Source organism: Aulonocara sp. 'chitande type north' Nkhata Bay, linkage group LG15 (genome assembly GCF_057382095.1).
Source record: "Aulonocara sp. 'chitande type north' Nkhata Bay isolate Kocher_YH1m ecotype deep benthic linkage group LG15, A_spYH_male_GT1.1, whole genome shotgun sequence".
Lineage (NCBI taxonomy): Eukaryota > Metazoa > Chordata > Actinopteri > Cichliformes > Cichlidae > Aulonocara > Aulonocara sp. 'chitande type north' Nkhata Bay.
In genome coordinates, this window is record NC_141358.1 from 14,952,859 (window position 1) to 14,975,308 (window position 22,450).

The 22,450-nt window shown below is 38.6% G+C and overlaps 1 protein-coding gene across 1 annotated transcript in view; it reads left to right on the forward strand.

Moving 5' to 3' along the window:
- ppp2r5a (protein phosphatase 2, regulatory subunit B', alpha isoform) overlaps positions 1-22,358 on the forward strand; it is a 62,112-nt gene extending 39,754 nt beyond the window's left edge. Inside the window, exons 3-13 of the mRNA XM_086264504.1 lie at positions 4,266-4,367; positions 4,484-4,576; positions 11,546-11,676; positions 15,007-15,066; positions 15,972-16,080; positions 16,401-16,454; positions 16,618-16,668; positions 16,759-16,878; positions 18,196-18,323; positions 19,159-19,260; positions 20,283-22,358. Coding sequence (XP_086120630.1) covers positions 4,266-4,367; positions 4,484-4,576; positions 11,546-11,676; positions 15,007-15,066; positions 15,972-16,080; positions 16,401-16,454; positions 16,618-16,668; positions 16,759-16,878; positions 18,196-18,323; positions 19,159-19,260; positions 20,283-20,523 — 1,191 coding nt within the window. The 3' untranslated portion in view covers positions 20,524-22,358. The remainder of the gene's footprint in view (positions 1-4,265; positions 4,368-4,483; positions 4,577-11,545; positions 11,677-15,006; positions 15,067-15,971; positions 16,081-16,400; positions 16,455-16,617; positions 16,669-16,758; positions 16,879-18,195; positions 18,324-19,158; positions 19,261-20,282) is intronic.
- Positions 22,359-22,450: the final 92 nt, after the last annotated feature.

Here is a 22,450-nt window from a genome sequence, read left to right on the forward strand (position 1 = left end):
TTGTTGAACAGAAAGTTATTCTTTTCCAGATGGCTTAAAAACAGATTACCTAGATTTTCTAGGTTTTGCTAAAACTTGCTAGGTCCAGTATATTAAATTTGAGTATTTCTGGTTCTTGTGCAAATGACCCCAAATATGGTTTTGCATGTTACCTCTTGGAACAAGTGATGGACATCTTTCTCTATTTTCTGAAATTTGACAGGCCATATTATGAGTCGGTGAACAGGGAAACATAATCTTTTTTTTTTTTTTTTTTTTCCTGTTTAGCTTAGAAACCAAAATACACTGGATACTTTGGGTCTGGCAGATAGTGAATGTTTTTGTTTCTTACTGTTCCTAAGAACAATCAACCTGAATCTCCAACTGAAGAAGTATAACATTTTCAGGCTACCAATATTTTGTCAGCATTTGGCTAAAGAATGCACAAGATGCTTAATGTAAAGGAGTTTCAATTGCCAGGTGGTGTTTTCATCTTCACAGAAGCAGCTGCACAACACTATCAGACTTCTTTTAATGAAACAGGAAGGACACACAGGCAAATACCAGCACAGTACAGGAACAGTGGCGAGCTGAAGGGCTCATTCATCCTTGAAGGGGATGGGCTGTGGCATCACCAGATTGAACGTCATACATTCCTTTCAGCTAATAGTGAAATTAGACTAAAATAGTAATGAAATCAAAGCTGGATCATCTGGATGTCACAGTAACCTAAGCATTGTTATTGAAGGTTACCATGCTCAGTGGACACTCCCACCAACTCTGTATAAGCTCAGAGAGACTTGGCCTGAGATTCAGCCGACAAATAAACAACAATATTTCATCTCTTAGAAGTGGGGTGGAGAGTTTACTGGCTGTCCAGAGTTTTGTTTGCTTGTCCAAGTTGAGTAATTTAGATTGCTTTCAGGCTGTTGCTCCATGGACAAAACAAAGTATACATTTTGGCTATAAATCGAATTGAAAGAGATTGTACTGTTGCAAGAGCAATCATCATTTGTTCATGTTCTTGGGCATATGTGCTTGAAGCTTTAGACTATAATCTGGTCATGTCCATTGTGTTTTTTTATTTAGAAATGTTTTAAGGGGCTTTAAAACCAAAGGCAACTCTGAGACAGCCGAGCAAGTCACGGAAGGGAGCTTCACATGCACGAAATAAAAAGTGAATGTTTTCCCACAAAGACGCTGACCTATAAAAAAATGCATCAAGTGAGGTTTTTGACAGTGACAGATGGAAATTTTGGCAGCAATCATTTCACTCTGAGAGAAACTGTTAATTTTGTCCATCTCAGCATTCCTGCCTTATAACTTTCCTCAAGGGATCACAAGGAAAATCTGCATTCACAAGAATCAAAACGGCATATAACCACAGAAAATGTACATCTCTGCTGCACATAATCAACACTTTTTTCCTATGTGCTTTTTAGTTTTTTATTTTGGACATTCACTCATTTTCAGTCCTTGTACCTGACCATTATCAGAGGAATGTTTTTTTTTTTTTTTAAAGCACTTAAATATAAATCATTCAAGCATAAAAAGGGCACTTAACTCAAGGAAAAGGTTTTGTGTCTGCACACAACAGACAACTTGGCAAAGAACCAATTTTAAATGATATATTTAGGCACTTTGTTACTAGCAGCTTATCACAAAAACAAATTTTGTTTTTATTACAGGCCATTTATTTGGTGGAATCAATGATAAATGCCAAAGATGATGCAGTTTATCAGGCAGAAAACTTGACAGATATAGGCATGGTGTGCAGGTTTTCCTTTTAAATTTTTTGGGGGAATGGACGAGTACAGGACAAAAGAAGTGGCAGGCCCAAAAATTATCTACCACAGATGCAAAGCAAAAGGCTGACGTATCTCAATTTGCACAAGAACTGGCCTGAAAATCATGAGAAACTGGTCTTATCTAGTGGTAAGTCGAAACTTGAGTCCAAATAAATCATAATCAATAATGTACTGAGGAGGTCACTGTGATACAACATGCAGTACCATCTGGGATGCATCTGGTTGGCAATGGCTTCATTTCTCAGCATTACAGTGATCCCAGTGCACTAAAAGCATACCTGGATAGAAAAACACAGTGGAGCCCTATGAGTCAATGTTTGGCCTCCCCAGAGCCCGGACCTCAACATTATTGAAGCAGGGTGGGATCATCTTGCACATCTTAGTTTAAGACACTTGTGCAGAACTGCTGCTTTGGATGGGTCTGATATCGGTCAGGGGTCGATGCCTATGTGTAAGGTGACATTAATTTTGTGGTGGCAAAATTATAAAAGCCAAAAAGACTTAAAAATAAATAAATAAATAAATAAAAGGTCAGATATAGTTGTTATTGAGGAAGAAGTGCACTGTAAAAAAATTAGCATTAGAATTTTAATTCTTTTTAAACATCAGTATCAGTTCATTTTTGCAATCTGTAGATCAATAATTACTACATAATTACAACTCTTCATTCCTCTTGAGGTATGAAATGGAAAACTTGTGTAAGCATAATTGCAGTTTTCACAACCAATCAAAGTGCTGTAACTTTACTATAGTTCTTCTGGGACTATGACAGAGTCCCAGAAACAGAGCAAGGCTTATAGATTGTAGTTTCAAATCCATGTAGAATCTGGTTATTTGATAGCATTGTGTAACAAACCTTAATTATATGTTCTAGTAAGATGTCAGTAATGTTCCGACTTGCTGTGTAAATGTAATAACTGCATTTGGATAGAAAGTTTTCAGTGGATTACTGAGCTTGTCAGAATTTGGGCTACTGTCTGGTTTTAAATTTCTTTGCTGCCTTCCTTTCCCATTAGTGTCAGTTGGATTTTCCAGCTGCCAATAGTTAATTTGATGTTGTCTTTATCACTTCAGCGTGACAGTGTGCATCCAATCACATAATGGTAGCTTTTCCAGCACCCTGCTGCCCTGTGTGTCACTCTCAAATTTACTCTTGCTAAAAATAACAAGGTGACGGTGACCTGTCTACCGGTGATTGTCTCTGCTATAGAATTTTAATAAGGGGTTGCAACTCATGCAGAATTGGCAGCGGCTTTTTGCAGGTGCTGTCCTGTATTGGCAGCAGAAGTACAAGTATGGAGAATAAAGAAATGAGGATAAAACGGTTGCCTTTTTATTCATTTTTACTACAAAGCTTCTTCTTGCTCTTGCGTTATAACCAAGCATACCCTTATCCTTTACAGCAAAGCTCCCCCCCCCTCCCCCAAAAAAAAGCTCCAATCAAACACTATTCAGTGCAGACAAGACGACTAAAGCTTAATTTATACTTCTGCATCATTCTGTGTAGAGCTCACAAGGTAGTCTGTGCAAGTGGCAAATTTTACAAAAGAGGCAAAATTAGGGTTTCAATTAAAACATACCTGCAGTGTAGATTTAACACACAGCATTGATGTAGAGGAAATAAAACTCACAAGGTTTCCAACTCTGATCCCGTGAAGGAATATTTAACTGTTATTCTGAGCCTGAGCTCTCATTTCATCTCTTGCCTGCACCTGCATAGGGGGCAGACCAGCGAGACAGGCTTCGTGTTCAAAAACATTGACGTTCCCTGTGTTGGCCAGCACCTTCACTTGGTTTTTAATTATATTGATAGATTAAGGATTTCATTGAATAATTCCATGATATTTCAGTTAAAAAATAATCATGTTAAACAATCAACAAAATACACAAACCTACCTGAATGCCTTTCTCTACTGCTGTTTTAGCTGGCCTGATCTTATCACTAAGATCTCATCTCTCCAATCAGGCCATACAGCAGTGGACTATAGAGTTTATTTTGGTTCACCAGGTAGCATCAGTTGTTTGATATTTATACAAAATATCTGTACCTAAACTCAATAAGAGCTTTGTCACACTATGAGGACATGATGATCATTTGCACTACTTTACAATGTTCGATTGAAAAAAATAAATAAATAAAAGAAAACAAGGCGGGGTGTGAGAATTAGCATTAGTGAAAGCCAATTATAGTAACAGATTTTGAATAAGGTAGCTAGTATCAGGGAACTAAATGCATCGTTGGTTAAACACAACAAAACTTTGTGGGAAAATGGAGACGAGAAAAAAACCTGTAGACATAAAAAGCTGAGAGAAGCCAGAAAATCCAGGTCGCACTGTGAGAAGCTTAGAAGTAAAGAACACGTGTGAATAATGTTGTGTTCTTCTGCTGCATTGTATTCCATGTACTCCTTAAAAGTTAAACCCTCGACTTTCATTTGGTTTGGTTTAAGTTAATGAATCTCTCCCTTTCCCATGCAGATCTGCACCAATATTTTCCGGGTTCTCCCACCAAGTGACAATCCGGATTTTGACCCAGAAGAGGATGAGCCCACTCTGGAAGCTGCATGGCCTCACATACAAGTAAGGATCTTGTGTTTCACTCTCTGATTTGAACCGCTCTGATTTAATACTTTTATGTCACAACCTCTGCAAAATGGATATTCCTATTTAAATTGGAATTTTTCTTGATATTCCAGCTGGTCTATGAGTTTCTTCTGCGCTTCTTGGAGAATCCAGATTTCCAACCCAGCATTGCAAAGAGATTTATTGATCAGAAGTTTGTTCTGCAGGTGGGTTTTTGTTTGTTGAAAAGAAGGTGCATTGAATTATTCTTTTTATTTATTTTACTGATTGCAAGTAGTTGTGGAGACCTGCTGCTTTGATGTGATTTCATAGGTTACCTGATGGGAGGAAACCTGTCTCCAAACCTTCATTGTCCAACTTAGACTGACTGCAGATGCTTTCAGGCTTCAATTGAATCCAATTGCTAACTTGGCTCCATTCAGTGGAAGACTGATAGCACACTGACTCTGTGTTACTGCCATTTTGACACAAAAAAGTCCCATTACAGATGGAAACTGGCCTGCAGACCTTTTTTTAAAGCAAGATGTCTTCAAAGAAATCATTTCCAAAGCAACAACGTCTAAAGTGGTTCAAGAGTTGGCAACACTAGAGGAAAAGGAGCAGTCTCCAACCACTGTTTTCATTAGTGTAGTTGTAATATTAAAGGCCTTTGATTATTTTTAGGTATGTGTCCCCTCCAAAGAACACTTCAGACAACTTTCATAATAATGATGATGATGATGTAAATAAGCAGTTTCTAAATTACCATACCACGACCAGGTTATAGGGATTTCAAAGAAATAAGAAATTGTGTGTTTAGGTCAATAAATTAAAACCAGACAAGATAACATAAACCTTTGTGAACATTATGTGTGGAGCATTGCTACAACACAACATTTGCAGCTTTAGCAGTTCACAAAAAAATGATGGTAACCTTTCTTGATGAACATTTTTCTGATATTGTTTATATAGAGTTCACTGATTTCTCTCCGCTTGTATATTATTGACCAGCACATATTAGAAAAAATGAAAGTGCCATTGTGTTTTAAGTCTTTTAGCAATAGTTTGGTCCTTGATAATTATTTATTTGCTTTGTTATTTAGCATATTCACGTTATAATTCGAAATGAACTTCCTTTGATGCGCTCAGTCTAGAGGTAGGGTAGGTTGGGTACCTGATCTCTGCTCAGGTGAGAGGTATGAGACTCCAGGGCAAATCCAGGACAGCATTTCTCTGGGAATGTTTGAGAGCACCTCGCTGCAAAAAGAGGTGGAGAGGGAGGAAGAATGGACACTTATAATTTTTGCTGTTTTTGCTTGAATGTGACAAAAACTATTGATCAGGTAATTCTTGCAACCATTTACAGATTCTGCTAATTGTTACAGGTGGTGTCTCATCTTACTGGAGTTTGTGTGCGTGATTAAATATAACACGAGTCATTAAAGCCCATTGTGATGTGTTTTGGGAGTTCACAGGTTTCAGTGCTCTCTGTAGATGAATCAGACTGTTAATATGTTGCAGCTCGTCTCCATGTGTCCTGGATCTGTACCCACCTACTGCAGGAATGTTTCACTTCTTGTGAAGCAGCAACTAAAAGGAACCACAAGGTCTGGAATGCTGGCTGGGGCACATCCGAGGTGCCTGCTCTGACTTTCCATGATGCGAGTGTGTCGTTTGTGAGCTTTAAATAGCTGCCAGTTGTTTACTCTTAAGGAAAGCGTACTGTGGTTGAAGCATAGAGTGTGGGATGGATGTATGGGTGGTAGTAAAGGCAAGGCTTTGTTAGCCCTTAGCATAATACACACACAGCATGAGACTGAGTATTCAAAGATACTTCTATGGTGCTCATAAAACACAGAAGAGGCTTGGATAGCTAGAGGAAGAGATAGAGGTTCACTAGTTTTGGTCAAGAATATTTTCTCTCTGGAAGGAAACGCATGATCAAAATCATGAGCTTCCAACACCACACAAGGAAAAATTCTTCTTATTGTGTCTTATACTGATAAAACTTTTTTCCTTTGTACTTTGCCGTAACTTAGTCGTTACACCTTAGTTACATACCTACCTAAAATAAACCCTGCAGTTAATTTGCACTCTATTAATATTTCATGTTTCTATTATTGCATCACTGAACGTCCACACCCATTTCCCCCGTTAAAATGGGTGTGGACTATACAGAAAACGAAACACAGCAGTTTAGAGTGAGGGGGAAAAACAAACTGATAAAAAGAAATGCATGTAAAGCTAACTGTTAGCTTGTGGTTGGAAAATTTGGGGAGTGCAGTTCCTTATGACTGAATTCTGCCGATCTTCTTGCCCCGGTGGTATGGTGTTTCAGTATGTTGGTTTGGGCTTTTCTGTTTCATGTTTACATGTTTTCCCTGTACTTGCGGGGTTTACAGTGTTCTGTCATAATTCAGTCATGGTGGGTAGGTTAATTGGTGATCGTAAATTGGTTTTATGTAAGACTATATGGCTGTTTCTCTGTGTGACTCCTGTAATCGATTTGCAGCATGTCCAGAATGTAACCAGACCATTGCTCGTGGCTTGCAGTTCAGTGACTTGATAGATGGTTACATTCATAGCTTATTTATGAGGAGTTTGATAGTATCTGTCGTATTTCCTCATTGGTTTTGTGCTTTGACCAGAATGACAAAAACCACTCAGGTCAAAAAAAATGGGTACAACTCGGCCCTGTTTAAATGCTTGCAAATTGTTGAAATTAGAAAGAAGGAAGGCGTAAATTTTGTAATATTCTCAGCATTTTGCATATTGGAAACAATATATAATAAGATGTTAAGAACTGTTCATTTAACATGGCTAGATTTATAGTAGTTAACTGACAAAGTAATTCCTCAGCCTGATGTAGCAGAGCAAAGTAAGGTGGTTAACCCAAGGAGCCATGCCACAGCATTTCTGCAGTCGACTGAAGGTGGAAAAACTGAGACATGTTTGAAGAAAGTGCATTTGCAGGGTCATCATCTTCATCTAACTTTTAAAGTTTTCATCGTCATCTGGCAAACACGAAGTCAGTCAGAATTAAATACAAGTGCTTTGTGGCAATCAACCAACACCTACAGCATGGTATGTAACCAGTTAGAGGTTGCTAAAAATGGAAAGCAGAACTCCCTCTTAGATGTCAAAATAGTGCAAGTGTACCAAAACTGAAAGTGAGAGTTCTGCAAAAGCACCAAATCCTGAAGAAGAGTAAACAATACTCAGAAAAAAGCCCTAAAATAAAACGATCTCATGTAATGTCCCAACTGTAAATGCAAACAATAACCAGGTAGTTAGTAAAAACAATAGGATTTGCAAACGTGACATACATGAAATAGTTTTAGTTTTAGTTTTTGGGGGGAATTGGGCTTGCAACTGCCTCCTGACTGGAGGAGTCATTTCAACAGATATTTTAACAGAATATCTGGAGCTTCATGCTACAGTGGTGTCAGTTCATTGTGACATTTGGCACAGCTACATCATAAATAATTTTTTATCGTTCAACTACAGCTGCATTTATGATCTCAGATCTAAAAGTGTTGATAATATTGTTTTTAATTTATATTTGGCGCTACCTTTGATTAAAATCTCATGTGACAATGTGACTTGATGTTTTGAATCGCACACTAAAGTGTGGTCATCTTAAATAACCAAAACAGCTTGTGAATACAGATGGACTAATTGTTTGAAGAGTCCTCTCACCACGGGTCACAGGCAGGAGGCAGATGGCCAGAGGAGAGGAGGCACTAATTAAAGAAGTGAGAGAAACCACAAGTATGAGCATGGTGCAATAATATGATATCCCTGTTAGCAGCTATGCATTGCTATTTATTTGACAATCAATAAGGACCTCCAAAACGCCCAAAAACTGAAGTCACATCTGCTAACACAGAGTGCCGTGTCATTCTCATGCAGTACAGCTGAGCCGTTAATGTGACATTGTCCGGTCAGTGTCAGTGAGTGCCTGAGGTTTTATACGCAAATAGAAAGCTGTTGTTTCACTTGAAAGTCATTGCAGTCAGTTTTTAACTCATCTTGCATGTACAGTACGTCTCTGTTCATGTTGTCTCAGCATACCTGGACAGGTCTATCAGAGGGGCCCAGTTTTTTAACATGTACTCTAAATTCAGTAATAACTGGTTTCCATGGTTGTCATCTGTGCAGACTCATAATATTGTCATATATTCCTTTACATATTCAGTGGTTAATGAAATTAAATCTGACATAGACCTCCCTTATTTGTGAAAAAATACTCCCGATGACTTTATCCAGTGTCACCCTGTCATTGTTAAATATTTATATTACCTAAGGCACAAACAATATGTCTGAATAGCATGCTTTCATTTCATTTAAAAAAAACCTCCAATGTTCACATCCACATAACATTTTGTCATCACTGATAGTCGATCTGGTGTAATAAAGTTCAGCTGAGAGATCAGAGCGATTCATTTTCTGTCAATCAAGTTATTGTTTCAGCCCTGCTGCTGCTCCGACCCCCTCGGGGTATTTTCATGGAAACGACTAATCACTGTTTTGGTTTTGGCTTATAAATAAAATATTTAGTTACAGTTACATAAGTTAACATTTTTTCATAACATACATTTATCACAAAGTAAACATTAGAAAGTGTTGGTGGATAACCTTTGAAAATGACTCCTGACAAATTGAGTTACTTCATCACTTTGATGGAGAAATGTTGTTACTCTAGCAGGTGCTATGAAGCAGTCCTGCTTTAAAGAAATCAGCACAACATCTTGCAGATAGTTTGGATAGCTACTTTGGAATTAGTGTGTCGGTTTTCTGCGATTTATGTATATTTTATAAATTTGTACTCCACTCAATCCTCAACGTAGTGAGTCATGTTTGCAGTTATGCATGGGTGCTGTGTCTGCATTGTTTTCCCAGGTAATGTGAAACTGTAAAGCTGTTGAAATTGGACTCGGAGCGAATAAATCCTGAACAACAGAAAAGAGAAATGACTTCAGAAACAACTGAGTCTGTACATACTGTATTAGGGGAAAGCTAGATGTGCCGTTGGTCCGATTGTCCCCCAAACACTGGGGTGTGGCTGCAGAGGAGGTTACCCCACTTTAGCAGCCACCCCACGTAAAGCACAATGCATGGCCCAAAAGCAAAAATCAATCAGTAATAGTTAGTCTCAAAAACAACAAATTTAATCTCCACTTTTTGACCTTTTTTCCTCGAAATTTTGACTTTGACTATTCTTAATGTCACACAAAATATAAACTATATAATGTGTAAATGTATCCATTAGTTGAATATCTTGCATTAAGTACATTAACCAGCTGGTGAAGGCACTGTGATAGTATATTGAAGATTTCTGAGTCTCAGAATTTTAGACCTCCTGTTTTCTCAGCATATTGCTGAAGTGGTCTGACCAGCTGCTTTCATTTCAAAATAACTCAAAGTAAATTAAACCAAACAAACATTTCATGATCCATAGTTTGTCTGTTGTATCTCATGTTTAATTGTGATCTATACAGTTTGAAACAAACTGGGAAATATGGGAATGACCAGGATGTGCTCTAATGAACCAGAGGAAAGCCTAATAGCTAGCTGCTCATTTGCAGCATAGAGAAAGTGGTTGTGCCGTTTAACAGCCAGATTTTTGGTTCTGAGCTGAATGAATGTGAATCAGCACCGTGCAGAAGAACAACATGTGAAACCCTTTTTCTGGATATAGTTAAAAATAGATGTCAGCTCTGTCACCGAGGTGCTGATGACATGCTAGTGGAAGATGAGTGCCATGTCCCGAAGCTGATCAGAGCCTGAAAACACTCCATTTGAACTCGGTGGCATCGGCTTGGCTCCCTTCAACAGTATTGTAATAATGAGTCATCGCATGTTAATGCAAGTGGCTGCTTTACACCAGGGCTCTCAAATCTGTTTAAATGATAGAGAATTCACTCACACATGCTCTGTGCTTGTTAGAGAAGATGTTGGTAGCTGGTTAAGCACCTCATGTGTTGTCTCTTATGTATATATGTTTGCATAATTTAAGGTGACAGCTGGCTCAGTGAATGTAAGTCACTTTAATCTGTTTTTAATAATAAGATGTGTCAAGAGACAATGTGGCAGTGTCAAACAGTCACTTGATGTGATGAAAGCCATGAAGAATTATAACCTGAATATACACCTCCCCCTTTCTTTACACAGAGTGGGTCTGCTGCTTTACTCTGTGAGCAGTTTGACTGTAAACTGACCCTTTTTTGATAGGGAGTAGCTGCTCTGCACCAGACAACATACAGAAATAGCAAGTTGATTACCGAATCATAAGCAGTATGCCAGTTGATAGCCACTACGACATCATATGATTTTTTTTTTTTTTTTTTAGAATTCTGACTATGACAGCGTTGGATTTCTTTCACCAGAAGTGAACATCTTTGGATGAGTGGGTAGACTTCAAGTTAGCCACCTTGAGTAGCGATGTGCTGCTGAATGCAGTTAAGCGTGCACTATTTTTGGCCATCAGGAGTACTGTGGAGTGTATCCAGAGGGATCTTTTATTAACTAAACGCCTTTCTTACTTCCAGCTTGTCATATGATGCAAAAATTAAGATGAGCAAGAACGAAACAATTACCCAGCTCACTTTCCTCAGTAGGGCAAAAATGATACACGGAAATAAACAGCTTCCTAGAATCTAAAAATACTGTCCAGCACTAATAATCTGTATGGGTGCAATGCACAAGCACACACATAGCTCTGCTAGTTAATGTTAAGTAACATACTAGAACTAGAACTTCACTCAACAAAACACGCGCACACACAGAATGAAGAAGTCCAGTTTAATGATTTATTTTTTAAATCTCCAAAAATAAGCTGTACACAGCCAAGAGGTACACAGAACTGCTATCACAGTGTGTGATCTTCACAACATTTCAGTATTAAGAAGAAAGCATTACATATTTACGAAATACAAAATTGAGCCACACTGCACACCAGAGGCAGTGTATTGAATGAGTCATATAGTAGTATCATAGTGAGATGAAATGCGTCATGAACTAAACTCAAAAGATGACTGATTATATCTTACCGTGACTATTATTAATCAGAGGAGCACGTCACAGCATTTAAAAATATACGCTTTTGTGTCCAACCAGTGACGACCACCAACCGACCTTCAGAAGGCCTAATAATACTGTGCTAAGTGTTCAAGTGTTTCTCTTTCTCTTTAAAGTTGCTGGAGCTGTTTGACAGTGAGGACCCAAGGGAGCGGGACTTTCTAAAGACCATCCTGCATCGAATTTATGGAAAGTTCCTGGGATTGCGGGCCTTCATCAGGAAGCAGATTAACAACATTTTCTTGCGGTGAGTTAACAGCAGGTAGAAAACGTGTCTTAGTTCATATTTTTTCTTATATGTGGTTTTAAAGAACACGTGGCAGAAAATCACCAAAAAACACGCCAATTAAGCAGTAACCACAAGCATACAAGAGGTTGGTTTTAATGATCAGAAATAAGTTATCTTAAATATATGCACATCGGTCATTCATGTGTGTAGTCACCTCCTAGAGGCCCATTTTGAGCTGGGAAAATCCCTGTAATCAGAATGTCTCTAGATCCAAACACCTGTTCCCTGTATTTGTTTTTACCTGTCATTAGCCAGTTGCTCTGAGTTAGACTAGAGCAGGGGTGCCCAATCCCGGTCCTCGAGAGCTACCGTCCTGCAGCTTTTAGATGCATCCCTACTCCAACACAGCTGAATCAAATGAATGGCTTGTTATCAGGCCTTTGCCAAACACGATGGCATGCTGAAGAGGTAATCAAACCATTTGATTCAGCTGTGTTGGAGTAGGGATGCATCTAAAAGCTGCAGGACGGTAGCTCTCGAGGACCGGGATTGGGCAGCCCTGGACTAGAGGCTTGGCCTTCTGGGACAGAAACCAACAGGCAGTAGCTTCCCGTGAAGTATGTAGTCTTACACAAGAACTTTCTCGGGGGACTAAGCTTTTGTTTCAACCTGATAAGCCAGTCACTAAATTTAGTTAAGGTATCAAAAAGTCTTTTGGGATATAATGCAAATTAAGGGCATATAAAATAGACCTAAGAACATCTATAACTTATTATGTACTGTCTTTTTACGATAATTTTTGTTATATTTACAATTTAAAAAGAGTGAGAAGAAAAAGAAGAAAGGATAAAGTTTAACAGCTGTTAATTGATACATTTGAACAGGTGTTTTATAGCACTTCACTGAGTACATGTAGCCCAATTTGATCTGTAGTGAGTTGGGCCAGGAAAGCAGCTGCACTGTAAACCCCTATGGAAAAACCCAAAAAGCACTTACATTTTTTGGTTGTCACTAAACAGACTAAAATCTTTCACATTTAATGAGATTTTTTTTTAATGAATAAATGTCAAGATTATTGTGGGGGGTTTTTTTGTTTGTTTGTTTTTACTTTTAGCAGGTTCTCTTAAAGACACAAAACCTTTAAAGTTTGTTTTCATTTTGTTTTGGGGTTTTGGGTTTTTTGTTTTGTTATCTGATTTAAACAACGTATTTAGATCTGATATTTTTCTCTACTGTTTCAAGAATAAGAATTATTATGTTTCTTTACTTGTGTAGTATTGGGTCATCAGATCATCTTCATTTATTTCTGACTAAACAAAACAAGAAGAGGCACAAAACCAATACAAACCTGTTTTGAGGTATCATTAGATATTGTTTTGGCCTCCTCTCCTTAACGGTTCTTCTATATAAGTTCGACCAAATATGAAAAAAGTTCCCACCCGATCCCCAAACAAATGATGCTAGATGGCCTCCCTTCCCTGAGCTTGGTTCTGCCTGAATTTCTTCCTATTAAAAGGGAGTTTTTCCTTCCCACTGTCGCCAAAGCGCTTGCTCATAGGGGATCATCTCATGGTTGGGGTTTCTCTGTATTATTGTAGGGTCTTAACCTTACAATATAAAGCACCTTGAGGCAACTGTTGTTGTGATTTGGCACTATACAAATAAAATTAAATGGAATTGAGTTGAAAATTGAACAAATGAAAAAAATGTACTTGCATACTATGAACATTTTTGCGCTACATTATGTGGTGATGTATTCCCCTCTAACACCATGATATGTTGAGGGGATTGTTAAACAGGTGAGAGTCTTGGTGTATTTGGTACTGCACTTCTGTCAGTGATGCAAATTCATCATCTGACTGTTAACGAGAGGATACGGACAACCGTACAGAAAACCCCCTGGGTTCGTCAGCATGACTTTACATTACAATTCACCGGCTGCACACCCCAGGCTTTAAGCAGACTTCAAAGGAGTGCAACAGGAATGACTTGACCGTCTTTACTCCAGCTCTCCACGTCTGCACCAGAGGTTTAAGGTTTATATCTCACAGAATAAGCTGTCCCCAATAAAATCAACTAAATATTCTTCTGAAAAAGTATTACAGCGGTATACAACAAATTTATTAGAACCAAACAACAGCTACCCTAAATTAAACATTTTCTAAATACCAAAATCATGTTGTGTAATGGTTAATTTACCTATATGCAGAAGCTCTTTAATCAAAATTATATTTTTAATGCTAAAATATAATTATTGTTGTTGTCCATGAATTTTTAAATTAGCTGTTTTATTTATTTATTTAGTTATTTAGTTTTAAAAGCAGAAAAATAGTAAAGCAAATTATTTTTTTTAAATTAAGATACCAAATTGCAGCAATTAATTCCTGAACATGCACATTCTTTTTATTGGCTGAATGTTATGTTTGACTAACTTCTTAGAGAAGTCTAGTGTGTCAGCTCAAATTTGGATATATTAAAAAAAAAAGTAAAAATTTTTAGTTTTGAGCAAGTTTTTTGATAGATTTTTGAAAAACTGATGAGCAATGTATTCAGTCAGTTCTTTTCAGTTTTAGTGTTTCTGGTCTGTTCAGTTGACCACCTCTTGCACAAAGTGAGCTAAAGTCTTCACTCAGATTCACTCCAGGCCTTAAACACCAGGAGAAGTAAAACGGTTCAGTTGGAGGTGTCACTTACTCCTGGCAGCAGTGTGTTGTGTCCTTACTGCTCCTGTTGCTGCGTGACAATGAGCTTCAGATGATTGAAACAGGGGACACTTGATGTCATTTCCAACAGGCAAGGTGGCAAAACGGGTGCACCCACTTTGACCATCTGCCGTAGAGGATAAAAATAGTGCCACAGTTGTCAGGCTCTGTCTGTACATACCAGGTCTGCACAGCTAGATGGAAATGTGTTACCAAACAGACGAGCTAAATGATGCATGGATCATTTACTTACATAAGAGCCTCCCAGTGTGAAGCCAAATATGTTTGATTTTTCCAGATAATTATTCATTGCCTACATAGATTAGACTTATTTAGCTTTTTCCTTTTGGCTGCAAGTATGCAGGCGATGCCCGTTTTCTGTGGGTTTATTTTTAGGCTCCAATCATAAATTAGCTAATTATAAAGGCTATGATGGTATAATTTTGTTTGTATTCTTGATTAGGAATCATGAAATATCAGTGTAATGGTACTTACCCAACTTGGATCCCAAATCAGAGTGATAGCATTTGAAAGGAGCGCAGCGTTGGGAGCGGTGCTAATCAATTGTTCTGATCAGGGTGCTCTGCTTTCACAGTTGTGACGTGTTTGATAATTTCAATCGTCAATGTGTTTGCTGCTGTTCCAGGTTCATATATGAAACCGAACACTTCAATGGAGTTGCTGAACTGTTAGAGATCCTGGGAAGGTGAGTGACAAAATGTTGTGTGATGTAAAGTTACACAGTAACTGTACACTAAAGCTGATCATCAGACACGTTTATTGATCTATGAATTGAATGAAATTGTAACTTCTAAGAAAGATTTCTTTGTTATATAAGATGTTAAACCCATAAAATGATCCCCAATTCATAATAACCACTACCATTGGTCATAGTTTAGTCACACTTACAGTGATCAGCTAAAGGGTTTTCATCAAAATTGTGCTCAAGATCAATGTCACATACAACATAACCTGCATGGACACCACTTAAAATTCCACCAAATCCTTGATCCTGATGTGTTGATTCAACAATTTTAGCAAAGTCGTTAACATCACTTTCTCCGTGTTGATTAATTGTGCATAACAAACCATAGAAATAATCATGAAATGCTAAATGATCTTGAAATATTGTATGTTGCATATTACCTGATAGAAGGTGGTGATCATGGAGGGAGTGATCCTATTGGTTGACTCCCACACTGCAAAGGTGTGGTTGTGGCCTCACATTAGTAAAACGATGATGTGATGGTGTGCTCACATATTTTCCTGCTCAATATGGCCGTGGTTAATACTGACCATGCAGTCATAGCACTCAGACACCCTCAGTTGGTAGTGAATGAGATTAATTTGACCTGGTCATAACTTTTGAGCCCACTTGGACGTCTCAATGGGTTTTAATCCTCATTGGTTTGTGCAATACAGCCAACCAGTGACAAGAAAACGTATCACTATCTTGTGTAGTTACAATAACCTGCGAGTTAGTTTTACTTGTTAATGTTGAGGTTAAAGGCTCTTCAGGCCTTTTTAAAGCCATGCTCTGCTCTATTCTCACAGTTCATGCTGCTGTTTTGTGTGTAATCTAACGTTGTCCTGCTGTTTCTATGTTTGCAGTATCATCAACGGGTTTGCGTTGCCTCTGAAAGCCGAGCACAAGCAGTTTCTGATGAAGGTGCTCATCCCGTTACACACAGCTAAAGGATTGGCTCTTTTTCATGCACAGGTAGAGGAAACTTCACCATGTCCTGGAAACATTATTGGGGGTTTTGATTTGTGCCATTGCACAGAAACTGTTAGACTGTTTATAGCTGAATTATGAAGCTGCTTGTCTCAGGAGGATTAAGCAAGGCGATGGTGTAATCTCTGTACTGCAGCACCTTCTAGTGGCTTGGAAATTAAAATACTTATTTAAGAATTCACTGCTTTGTTCAACACAGTGTGGATTCATTAAAATAATTATATTATTTTCAAATGGTGTGATGCCTGCTTTGTCTGATGCAATTTTTGGGTTTGTTTGTGTTTATTTTTATCTGTGCTCCTCAGCTTGCCTACTGCGTGGTGCAGTTCTTGGAGAAGGATCCTACGCTTACCGAGCCGGTACTTTTTTCTTTTCTTTAATCATTTCTCCCACTGAAAGCACAAAGACTAGGCACTATATTTGTCTACACTGCAGAGAAATGTGTTGTGGATGCTAAAAGCTGCCCACTCAAATTGACACGAGAGAGAAAAACTCAAGGAATATTCTGTTTCTTTTTCAAAGGTGATCCGTGGTCTGCTGAAGTTTTGGCCTAAAACCTGCAGCCAGAAAGAGGTAGTCTGCATGTCTACAAATAGACAACACGTTTAAAAATCTGTATGCTGCCAGCCACATTTCAATATCCTGCACCTCCTGTCCAATTAGGTGATGTTTCTTGGCGAAATTGAAGAGATTCTGGATGTCATCGAACCAACGCAGTTCAAAAAGATCCAGGAGCCACTATTCAAGCAGATCTCCAAATGTGTGACCAATCCACATTTTCAGGTATGCTTTTAAAAATATTGCAGTATAAAAGTTTATCTTTAAAGCTGTTTTTCACACACGAAAGGTGGTGTTGCTCATAAGAAGTACAGAAGGTGGTCATCTGTGCCCAACATGTTCTTACTACAGGAAGTGCTGTTTCAGGGTTGAGGACCAGCACATTAAAGAAAAAGTGCATCAAACATTTTTAATATTTGTAATATATTTTTTTGATGGTAGTGGTGGTTTGTGTTAGTAATTTTGTATTTTGCTGATTTATAGTTTATTAATCATTAGTTAGATGCTGTTAATATTTCAGTTAATTCAGTTTTATTTCTGTAGCACCAGTTTACTACAACGATTGTCTCATAGCTCTTTTTATTGAAAGCTAAAGACACTACAAGGGAAAACCCTAACAATCAGGTAGCCCCCTATGATCAGCCCAGTGACCGTGGGGAGGAAAAAAACCTTTAACACGAAAAGACTTCCTGTATCACCCGACTGGGTTATGGGCAGCAATATCTTTTAACTGGCTGGTGAATGAGGGGAAAGTGAAAAGAGGAACATAGAGCAAAAGAACACAAGCTAGTTATAATACCAGAAAGTAGTTGCATCCCCCGGAAACCGAAGCCAATAGCAGCGTAACTAAGGGATGTTTCAGGGTGATTTTAATTCTGCGGGTTAATTCTGTGAACCCAGCTGTGGTTGTTCAGTAATGGAAGGCTTAGATCATTATGTTGGCAAGAACAGGAGTTAAATATTGAAGGGAAATGCTCAGATGGTCTGTTCTGTGTTTCTGTAGTGTAACATGAACCGCTAGTACATTAGTTAATGCTTTACTTATCACAAGCCACACAAACGCTTCCTTTGAGAACCGTGGCTCTGTTTAGTTTAGTCAGGGCAGGAAGCAGGACACTCAATGGCCACTTGAAAGCTATGAAAATCACCAGACTGTTCTCTTTAATTGTCTCACAAAGACCGTGCGTAGACCTTGCTGCTGAATGAATGAATCGAATGTCTGATAAAATTGTGTTGAGCATTTACGTTCTTTGATTCAACCTATAGGCTGCAGTGCACATGTAAAAGTGGTGTAAAACCCTTAATGAAATAAGAAAACTGAATTATGTTTAGCCTGAAGTGTCTTATAAACCAACAGCTTTTCTCGTGTTATCATGACTGCTACATAGAAATTACCCATGTAAAGCTGGATTTATGCAAGAGGCACATGTCTGAAAGGGCTTTGGTCCCCTACTTTCTGAGCATCATTATCATAACACTCCCAAATTCCAGTCAGCTTTCATTGTTTAAACTGGAGTTTTTCTTCTTTCTCTGTGTTTGCAGGTAGCAGAGCGGGCGCTCTACTTCTGGAATAACGAGTACATCCTCAGCCTCATCGAAGAGAACATCGACAAGATCCTTCCCATCATGTTTGGCAGCCTGTACAGAATCTCCAAAGAACACTGGAATCCGTATGTACCGTGATCGCCGCGCGCTAGAAACAATTGTTATGTAATGAATAAAAGTCAAAGGACCGCTTTCAACCTCATCTATGAAAATGTGCACTGAAACCTGTTGCTGTGTCTGTGTTAAGGCTGCTCTCGTGAGCTTTTCTTAAGAATGTGTTGACATGTACACATGGCAGGCGAGACAAAAAGACACCATCATGTCTGGCACGTCTCACACATCATTTAGCATAGATCTTGGAGGTCAAAGTATTACAAACCTCTCTGAGAACAGTGCATGCTCTTATAACCCGCTTACAGGGATTTTGATCATGAGTGGTTAACTTGGAAAGCTTAAAACAATGAATATTGTTCAAGCTTTCCTGAAGCCAACAGTCACCTGTCACACACATTTACGAGTAGGATGTAGCTCACACGTGTTTCTGCATCGCTTTGTACTGTTTTCACTGTAAAAGCGGTGAAGCTAAAGCTAATATGGCTAATTCATTCAGCTGATTTGCCTTCCTGTTTATGATTAGCTGCGCTCGCACTTCTCGATTCAGGTTGTCAATTGCCATTTGGCACTTAGAGACTTGTTGACACGCACACACAAAACTTTAGGGTGTGTGTAATCCAGTTATTTATTAAAACAAGGTCTGAGCATCACAAAAACTACAGAAGTTTCTAACAAAAATGTAAAGTCACTAGGAGATGGAGAAATGTGTGTGAAAACTAGAGTGTTGGCTGGTTTGGGAATGATTCACCAGCAAATAGATTTTCTGCACAGTTACAGCGAAATATGACATCCACTCATGCACATTTCACAGCTGTGTTGCTGATGGCAGTCTCTGTTGTGTTGCAGGACAATCGTAGCTCTAGTCTACAATGTGCTGAAGACGCTGATGGAGATGAACTGCACACTTTTCGATGAGTTGACGTCCTCCTATAAAGCAGACCGGCAACGGTGAGTGACTCAAACACTCTTTTTCCTGTCGTGTTTCTGTTATCTAAAGGAAAAATGTCTCTGAAGTGTTAAAGTAATGCTGTGCAGCCTCTGACACATAACTTCAGAAATCATTTAGAATGTTTTTGCTGATCTCATCTCTTTTTTTAATGTTTAATAGTGAAGAAATGGTCATTTTGGTTTGTTTTATGCATTTATCGTTACACCCAAGTTCTGTGTTCTTCCCACCACAGGATTATTCATTAATTGCACAACATTCACCTGTCGTTTAGTCACTGCCAAACATTCATGCGTGAACAGATCACTTCATGCACAGCCGACACAGCAGAAGGCGTTTTAATGAATGGGAGCAGAAGACGAGTGTCGGCAGGTCAAAGTAAAACTCACGCCTCCTCATGCAAATTCATTTAATGTTTAGCAACCAGAAGCAGAGTGGAGGAAAAGGAAGAAAACGAGTATTATATCCAGCATGGCTGACAATATTTCTGCTTGTAATAATGAATGCGAATTTAGAGGATCAAGACATTTAGTTTTAATCATAATTATAATTTGGACATTTATGCTCTTTTAGTTTTTGTCAACTACATATAATAACTGACTAAAGTATAAAATGTAAAACCTTGTTTTTACCAGTGAACGTTGCTACACACAGTTTAGTCTGTTATTTTCCTTGACATCAGATGTGAAATGTGTCCTTATGTCTCTTCACTTCCTCTCAGGTGTTCACGTTTTGTCACGTTGTTAGCCAAAGCCCTCTCCTGATTCCCCAGGGTCAGATCAAATGTGTGCATCTGATCTTACTACACAGCTTAATTAGTTCAGATTGGATGTCATCTCTCCAGAACATCTTGTTTTTATGAATTTCATCATATTTTTTTGTCCTCATGCATTAGTTTTTATTTCGTTAGGGAAAAATAGGTTGTTTTGATTAAAACTGTGATGAAAATTATTGGTTTGGTGATATCAACACTGGTGTCTGGTGTTTTGCTTAGTTTTTGTTTTTAAATACTGTGGTTTCACAGGGAAAAGAAGAAGGAGCAGGAGAGAGAAGAGCTGTGGAAGAAGCTGGAGGAGCTGAAGCTCGGTGACATGCCGCTGGTCCAGAACAACAGCCACGGGCTTCCGAGTGTCCAAAACAACAACAACAATAATAGTAACAGTAACCACGAGGACCAGGAAAGGAGCGCCGCTGCCGTTACCGCAGACAACAAAGACCCCGACGCCACCGCAGCTGTCAGCAAGAGCACCCCATGTGCCAAATGACACCGGACGTCAGTGTTTTACTCTGTAACGGTTTGATGCTGCGTTCAGGACTGCCGGGGTAGGATCAACAGAGACGTAAAAACACAAATCACACCTCAGCAGTATATGAAATCTACTTAGAGTGAACGCCAGCATTTCTTTGGCAAGAAAAAAAAAATCTATATTTCAACTTCAGACTATTTTTGGATGTTACAGTGTGGCTGCAGTATACTGTTTATTTGTCTGATCAAAGATTTATCCTTTCACATTTAGTTTCTTAACTGAAAATGTTTCTTTTCGGTATATTCGTTGTATGATACGCGGAGACGGGGGAGGAGATAACGATGACTTGAATTCAATGTTTCCGATTTGTGCTGCACTTAGAAGAGCTGAACAGCTATTTAAAGATGTCTATTTTTAATGTGCTTTTTCCTCATCGCTGCCAACACTTAAGAGAACGGCAAAAATTATTATTTTTTGTTTTGTGGGGTGGGGTGGGGGGGTGTTTGGGACCAGACCCAAAAAGTAAACATTTGGTGTGCATTAAGATACAGGAAAGCTAAAGAACACAACCATTTCCTTTTTTAAAGATGGCCAAAATGGATAGAGATATTAATCCCAGATATAGAGTGAGCGCTCTGTAAATGACTCTGCCTGAGACGATGAATTTAATGAACAATAAGACTAAACACTTATTTTTGTGTTTCAGGTGTTGGTAAAATTGTATTCATCTGGGTGATGCCGATTTGAAAAATGCAGAACTGTGTTTATAAAATCCTTTACACTAAAGTATTGAGAAAGAGCTTTTCAACAAAGGAAATATTTTTCTTAATAACTGGAGTTTTAAAGGAGGAGTTCAGCATTGTTTCTTTTTTTAAGGCGAGGGGAAGAGGTTGAATATATGTGGTGAATGTGAAGCAGCTGGCCTGGCTCTACCCTGAGAAATAAAATCCACCCAAACAGCACCTCCAAAGCTTAAAAATTAAAAAGAGATGTGGTTTGTTTAATCCATGCAGACGCCTTCGGTGTTAGAGTTGGAGAAGCTGGTGGGTGAACTTTATTAGCTTCAGGCTGCTTATTCAAACCAATCTTCACCTCTTACTCTGATATTTCCCAAGCTGCTAAACTATTCCTTTAAAAATGAAAAGAGAGAGACCTACAGTGCTATATTTTTCCAGTGTATTGATAACCCGAATATTTTTGGATGTTTCCCTTTTTTTTTGCAGCTGGCTCATGATGGGGATGCAGGATGCGCTTGAGTGTATATTTGTCGCGTGGGTGTATATGTGTATGTTAGCTTGGAGGCTACTTAAAGGGAAAATGCCACTTGGTTTCTGATTTAATGTACAGCGTAACATTTCAGTGGTCTGAGAAAAGTGTAGTCAGTGCAAAGACTTCCAAGCGTCTTAGACATTTGATGCACAGAAGGCTTTCGTGCTACCATGTATTTTTATGTCCTAACCAAATGAGGCCCTTTATGACGTAGTGCAACAAAGGAAACCCTTTCTTTTACCATCTATGCCTCTTCACTGTCTCTTTTCTACAGACTTCATGAAGTCACGATTGCTTTTATTCTCCAGTTTCTGATGTTGACAACTGCTGAACGTCTTCATTAAACTATTGTAACTGCCATTGGATTGTAGGAACGACTCGTGAGAGGGTTTCTTTCTCTCGACTCTCTCTGAAGCTCGTAGTTTTCAAGCTTTATATTTTAGGTCAAGTCTTTCTGATGCCTTTTCTGTCAGTACAGCATTCCAGCCTCTGTGACATTGAAAGAAACTACATGGGGAGCCTGTTTTGTAATCACAGATCTTATTTAGGTTTCACCATTAAATAAAGTCTACTTTATCTTTCTACTCAAAGCCTCCAGTTGTCTTTTTTTTTTTTTTTCCTCCTTTGACTTTTTTGCTTTCTTGCAGTTCTTCATAGAGGTCAGCAGATGGTGCCT